Below are 7,545 nucleotides of genomic sequence, written 5' to 3'. Positions count from 1 at the left end.
TTCATTGTTGCACTTTTCTCCCTGCCCACCCCTCCCCTCCAGTTCACTGTTCTCTTTGAAAAGAAAAAAATTCCTTCATTGGTAGACAATCCCCCTGTTCCCCACCCTCCTGACCCCCCCACCCCGAGTATACTCCACTATGCAGCCTTCATTCTGCAATGTTTCATTTTATTTCCTGGTGGATGCTTCCATGGATGTTAATTTTAGAACCAAATTGAAATGAAATCTGAAAGTATGAATCTTTGAAAATATGTTTATTGGTCCAGTTGTGAGAATTTTTGGTTTTATGTTGAGTTGCTTTGCTTTATATTGAGTATAATTATATATAAAATATTGTATTTATAAACTTGGCATTGTATCATAAGTAATTATTTTCCTTGTAATAGAAATGTTGTTAATGGCTGCCTAATATACTTAAAAGCCTTGGGTGTGGTGGCTAAGCCCTCAGCGTCTAGCTGAAAGGTTGATGATCTGAACTCAGCAGCCGCTTCAAGGGAAAAAGGCACAAATGACAAGGTGCTTCTGCAGAGATACATGGTTTTGAAACGTTGTGGGAGGTCTGTCTATAGGGCCTCAATGAGTCAGAATTGGTTCATCAACAACAGGTTTGATTCCACCCCCCCTTATTATTTTGCACGTATTTACCATTATTAGCCATTTTGCTTATTATTGAGCATTCACATATTCTCAGAGTTTTACTTTTCATTTTAAGTTATGTTTAGTTCTTTCTGCTTTAACTTCGGCTACTAAAATGTTGGACTAAAAGCACACTAGGTCACTGCAGAGCCTTTTCCATGAAGGTTAGTTCTGATATCCAGTTTTCTCCTCTCTTAGATCCTAGAGTCTCTGTGGATTGTGATGAGCCGAAACTTGAGCCTCCTTTTCACCACTGTCACTATGCTCCTGACCATTCTCTTCTACAGCGGGACGGCTCTTCTCAACTTTGTGCTGTCTCTGGTATGTACGTATAGATAAGTACTCATTGCGTTTCCTTCAGTATTAAGCATGTTCTTGATTGCATTTGCTTTTACAGAAGTTTATCTCCTTGTTGTTTCCAAATTTTTAAACCATGCAGTGTTCCCCTGCTCTATTCGCATAACAGCCTCCTTGTCCAGGTAATTAAGAAGGGAGGTATCAGGGTTGTATTCGTTCTCTATATGCCTGTTTACTCTGTCTGCTGAGCAACTTATTTGAGAAGTTGGACTCTATGAAGAGGAATGTGGCATCAGGATTGGAGGGAGACTCATCAATAACCTGCGTTATGCAGATGATACAACCTTACTTGCTGAAATTGAAATTCACTTTCTGCAAGCAAGGTTGTATCATGATGGATGGAAAGGAAATTGAAACTGTGAGCAGCTTCATCTTGCTTGGATCCACAGTTAACACCCTTGGTACCAACAGTCAGGAAATGGGGAGATGCATTGCAGTTAGGGATTTCTCATTATTGAGGAGTAATGATGTCAGATTGAGGACTAACGTGTGCCTGATTCAGGCCATAGTCTTTGCAATCATTTACTATCCATTTGAGAGCTGGATAATGAATAAAGACAGAAGAATTGATACCTTTGAGCTGTGGTGTTAGAGAAGAGCAATGAACATCTCATGGATGGCTAAAAGAACAAACAAATGTATTTTGGAGAGGGTGCAGCCTGAGTGCTCTTTGGAGGCAAGAATGATGAGGCTTTGCCTCACATACTTTGGGCATGTTGCTAAGAAGGGCTATTCCTTGGAGAAGGACATGATGCTACGAAGAGTAGAGGATCAGTAAAAGAGAGGAAGATCCTGAACCAGGTGAATTTACATGGTGGCTGCCGCAGTGGGCTCTTGTGTGTCAGGAAGTGTGAGGATGGCACAGGATAGAACAGGGTTCAGATCTTTTGTTTGTAGGGTCACTATGAGTCATACTCAACTCGACACCTAACAAGTTCCCAGATGTGATCATTTAAGAATAATCTTTTGTCCTTTGTTTTGCAGATCATTTTCCTGACCACCCTATTTTATCTATTAAGTTCCAGTGATGAGTATTATAAGCCAGTGAAGTGGGTGATAAGCCTGACACCATTATCTCAGCCAGGTCCTTCTTCTAATATTATTGGCCAGTCTGTGGAAGAAGCTATCAGGTAGGATGACATTTATCCAACTCTTCTTTCCTTCAGAAACAACTTTATCTAAACTAATGAACAACTTTATCTAAACTAATAAAAACACATGGATTTTCAAGATTGTTATTTATTTGAGAAGATAATATGGGTACTGCAAATGTTAGTAAAATCATTCAAAGCAGTTTTAAATCTTCCTCTCAAGCCTGTCATTCACAGATTTTATGTTTTATCCCATCAGCTTTTCATGAACAGATTTTTGCTCCAGCTTTTATCACTTTTGAAGAGAACCTCCTTCTGCGATAGGTGGAGTTACATCTTTGCCCCTGGAGGAGAGCAGACAGCCTTCCTCCTTTCTTCTTGAGATGTAGTCTTGGATTATTTCTGACTCATAGGCTGTGTATCACAGGCTCTGTCAGAAACTTTTGTCATGCCTCTGGCAAAAATTTACTTCTGAATGAGATCTCTTCTTCAGCTTTTACTAATGATAAGCTTCCTAACTCACTGGCTGCTGCCTTCCTTTTCTGTCTCACCTTTGTGGCTTCTGGTAGAAGGGGACATTTTTTCAGGCTAAGCTTTCCTTTGTTCTTTCCCTAATCCTTGATCTCTCATTGCTGATAGCTCATTAACATGACTGTAGTACATTTTCAGTTCTTGGGAATAGCTGCTTTCAAACAAAATCTTCAAGTAATTTACTAGAGCATCTTTTCTAGTATGGTATTAACCAGAAGATCGTAAGGATCTCTTCACAAGTAAATCTTTGACTGGTCTTTCTATTCCAATAGACAATTAAAACAGTGTCATTGTTAGGAACTAGTCTTCCACAGAAATCTTGATTTGAACTGATAGACCTGTAACTGTTGGTATTTTTTCACTGTAAACAACTCATAAGGATTCTCCTTTGATCTCTGGAGAGGCCTCAGTTTCATTCAAATAGAAATGCATATTCCTAAAATTTCTTGTGTCTGAAATTTTTCTAGATTTCCTGCCTTTTTCCTACCAGTGGTTTCTTCACAAATAATCCTTTTTTGATTTGACATTAAGAAGTGTTCTTATTCCTAGTTCCAGTGGTATTCTTGCATATGTGGGGAAGGCCATTCATGAAAAGATTCCAAGTTTTGGAGGAGTGTCATCTAATATTGTACACAGAGTCTATTTTGGAGAGGGTGAAACCAAATTTCTCCTTGGAGTCTAGGCGTTTGAAGCTCCATCTCACATACTTTGGGCATGTGGTTAGGAGGAACAAGACCTTGCAGAAGGACAACATGCATGGAAAGGTGGAAGGACAGTACAAGAGAGGAAGACCCCTGATGAGATGGATTGATACAGTAACTGGGGCAATGGGGGTAGGTGTGTCAGAGTCAGTGAGACTGGCTCAGGATAGGGCCGGGTTCAGAGCTGCTGTTCATAGGGTTGCTATGCATCGCAGGCAACTCAACAGCACATAACAACAACAGCAACATCTAATAAAACAGCTTTCTTTGGTAAAGTGCATTCAGGGACATTCTGGCCAATCTTATTGGCTTTTATATCCCTTCTGAGCATACATATATGGCTGTAGATTACCATGCTTACTGAAAGAATGAAATGATGGGAATTTCAGCACTAGATTAATTTACTTACTGAAATAACACAGTTCACAGAAAAGTTCATCCTAATACCACCAGAAAGGAAAAGTAAACATCTACCTTCCCAGTAGGATGAAAATGTTAAAGCAGCCATTATCGGAGGTTCTTCACAGTGTGACTAAGTGAAACACTACTGAAAAGTGTCTACCTTGTCCATAAAGGACTTCAACAAAGATGATACTTCATTTTAAGAAGTTACCTATATTAGCGCTGACTGGATTCTCAAAAATGTTTTTTCTGTTTTAGAAACCACAGTTCTCTAGTGTTCTTGTATTCTTCTTAGAATGAATCACTTTTGACCGTCCTCTATTGAAGTGACTGTGATGAAGTCATCGTTTTTTCCTCCCCTCCTTAGTTTTTGATAAGGAGCTCTGGCTATGTACTGTCCATCAGCAGTGTGAATCCACCAGTGTCTCATCAAGTGAAAGGTGGACAGTCTCCTCTGAAGGTTTAGAGCCTTGGACACCCCAGGAGGGTCTCCATTAGTGAAGCTGGTTCAGTGGCAGAGAATTTTTGTTTTAGTGGTGTGTTTCCTAGGAGAGCTGTGATTCACACCTGGGTCCAGCTGATTCCATACACAAGTCCTTCTATTAGAACACAATGCCTTTTTTCCAGGATAACCTGCTTAGGTGAGGTCATTGAGTCAAATTTTGGTGCTGCTAAAACCATTCAAATGGACACCCAAATCTGACAGCTGGAAATTTACATCTTAGATTTAGAAAGTAATTTGATATTAGAGCGAGTACTATGATACATGTCCTTTTTTTACAGTTTGAATTTTCCTTATTTTGGAATTTCAGCCATTAAAGATGTACTAATAGCAGAACCTTGTGTTGTTTTTAACAACCCTTAGTACTAGAACAATAATCCTAATAGTTCTCTACATAGATGCAATTTTTTTTGAGACTGTTAATGTGGTACAGTCTAGAGAATTTTCTATGGCTTAGGCAATTTTTTAAACAACAGACAAATCCATTGATATGAATTAAAGATTATCATTTAAGGTGATTTTTTTAGCAGTCTGAGTATTTTTGCTCTATTTCTTTACAGAGTCAAATTAAAGACCTAAATAAAAATATGCACGTTTCACATAGATTACTCTGAAGAGCCTCTATATATAATAATACTGGGCAACCTTTCTGGCATTATGTCCATTCTAACTCAAAGTTACTCTTCACCAGGTATCTGAGGCTGTCAATCTTTATAGTAAGAGATTGCCTGTCTTTCTTCTGGGGAATAGCTGATGGACTAGCGTCCTGTAATGGTAGCATCATGTTACAAAACATGTAATGTACTATACCACCAGAGCTCCTTATGTATACATATATCCAGATATATGTATGTGTATGGATAGCTCTGTGTGTGGACATATATATTTATATATATGTATGTGTGTGTATATATCTGAGTGTATATAAATGATAGCAATGACTTCTGGTTCTTGAAAATTTTTCATCCTAAAGGCTTGTTTTCAAAAAAGAATGTGTCTTCATGAAGTTTTTTAAGAGGAAAAAAGATATAAATTATTATGAGAATATTGTAATGTACTCAATTTAATCTATAAATTATTGATAATAGATTTTAAAATATTAATCCTTGTTGTAATTAAGTGGAAAATCATTGCACTCATTTTATATGTTTCATTAGTAAATGAAAGAGTAACTGAAATTAAAAATTAATAGCATGACCAGATCTTGAAATTGTCTTTCTTCATACTTTGTCTTCTGAAATATGTGGTTATTTTATAATCATGATCTCCTTGAATTGTTGAAACTTCAGTATTATTCCCGATTGTGAGTAAGTGCTCTTCTCAATTGAATGCGTTCGCGATCGGGTTTTCCGTTTATGAATTTTGAGTTGATGGCATGCATCCTTTTATCCCGAAACCATTTTCCTCCCCTTAGCAGCATGCTGTCTCCTGAATGTATGCATCGCACTCCTCTTCCTGACGCTCCCCTTCTGCTTGCTCTGGTGGAGATATTGCACATTACTAAGTTGCACGTTGTCACGGCCGCAGTGCAGTTTAGTATGTGTGATATTTTCACATGAGTGCATGCACACGGGTATGGCTCTTGCTTGCTGGGATCACAGCTTTTGATGTTGAAGGGTGGGAGTTCCACTGATGAATTATTTGGGAGAATGTATGTACAATGAAGTTTTCCTTTAGATAGTGCCAAATCCTAACTGCTAGATCACCAGGGATGGATTTTCCTTTAGAAAATGAGCATTCTTCTCGCCTCATCCTTCAGTTTTGGAGAAATAAAAGTATTTTAAAAAATCATCAGTGATCATTTAGTGAACTGATATGTCCATTTTTTACTTTAACTGAAATATTCATTGAAAAGAAATGTTCATGGAGTTAATGTTCTTAACAATACTTGTTTAAATTGAAATATGTAAGAAAGGGCTTACAGCTGTAAAAAAACAGTTCTCTCTCTTGCTCCTTTTTTATTTTTTTGAAGGGAAGGGCTCCTTCTAGTAATGAAATATTAAGGCAGCATCTCTTATGCATATTTGGGAATATAAAATGAACTAGAATTCTTGAAAGGAATCAGGCCAGTAGTATAATGCATTTTTAACTTACCCAATTAAAGGTAGATCTAATAAGCCTAAACCTTTTAAAATTTACACAGAAAAGGACTTAAATTTTTTTTCTTATTCTTTCTCATTGTGATGATTTTAATTCTGACATATTTTGGGGATGTTGCAAGGAGGGACCAGTCCTTGGAGAGGGTGATGTTTGGGAGGGTGGAGGGATGGTGCAGGAGAGAGAGACCCTCAATGAGATGGATCGATTCAGTGATTGGGGTAATGGGAGTAGGTGTGTCAGAGACAGTGATGTTGGCACAGGATAGAGCAGAGTTTGGGGCTCTTGTACATAGGGTCACTATGAGTTGCAAGGGACTCTGGCACATAACACAGCTAGTCCATTTTAATAAGCTTATAGCTGCTTTTGAAATGCAAATGTTTATAATTTGCCTATGTAATTGTAACAGTCCATTTCATATAGATGAATGTGTTCATTTTGAGAGTAGTCCAATAGTAAACATCCATGATCATTAGCCCTTACCAAGAGCACAAATCTTCACAATATAAAAATGCTGAATTAATACCACTGCTTTTAGGGTTTCTCATGATCTGAGGTAATGTCACTGTTCTCTGTTTGACTCACTGTAGGTTCCAGTGGTGAGGTATGGTTTCTTTGTAAGTGACTTTCCTGCTGTATCCCTTAATAGTTCTTTGGATCTGCAGGTGCAGGATGACCATTCCCCTCACTGTGGAAATCCAGGTTCCTGGAGACTTTACTGTGGCTCTAGGTCTCTGGGGCAGATGAATTGAGGACGAGAGTGGAGTGTGACTTCCCAGGAGAGTTTGGGTCAGATCAGGGAGATGGGTTATACTTGTCATACCTGATAATTTTATGTGTTGTGTCTCTTGAGTTAACCTACACCTCTCTATGTCCTCATCTGTTCCTTGACACAGATTATATTGCTGTGAGAATAGACTGCCTGTAAGGTAAATAATAGCTACTGTGGGGAATGACAGCTTTCCTTTGTGATCTTTAGAAAGAAATGAGGGCAGCACCAATATAAGGCAATGTAGGGTTGTTGTTGTTGTTATGTGCCGTCGAGTCGTTTGCGACTCATAGTGACCCTATGTACAACAACCTTAAACTGTGCTCTATCCTGTGCCAATCTCATTGCCTCTGACACACCCATCCCGACTACCCCAGTCACTAAATCAATCCACCTCATAGAGGGTCTTCCCCTCCTGCGCTGCCCCTCTACTCTACCCAGCATGATGTCCCTCTCCAA

General features: G+C 38.6%; 1 protein-coding gene across 1 annotated transcript in view; it reads left to right on the top strand.

Moving 5' to 3' along the window:
* The window catches only part of TMEM245 (transmembrane protein 245), a 98,112-nt gene that overhangs the window by 72,042 nt on the left and 18,525 nt on the right, over positions 1-7,545 (top strand). The window contains exons 13-14 of the mRNA XM_006886919.1: positions 835-957; positions 1,978-2,123. Of these exons, the coding sequence (XP_006886981.1) occupies positions 835-957; positions 1,978-2,123 (269 nt within the window). The remainder of the gene's footprint in view (positions 1-834; positions 958-1,977; positions 2,124-7,545) is intronic.

This window comes from Elephantulus edwardii, unplaced genomic scaffold (genome assembly GCF_000299155.1).
Source record: "Elephantulus edwardii isolate Elephantulus edwardi_28Jun2011 unplaced genomic scaffold, EleEdw1.0 scaffold00052, whole genome shotgun sequence".
NCBI classification, from domain to species: domain Eukaryota; kingdom Metazoa; phylum Chordata; class Mammalia; order Macroscelidea; family Macroscelididae; genus Elephantulus; species Elephantulus edwardii.
Note: the sequence above shows the minus strand (reverse complement) of the source record. Positions and strands in the feature narration are given on the sequence as shown.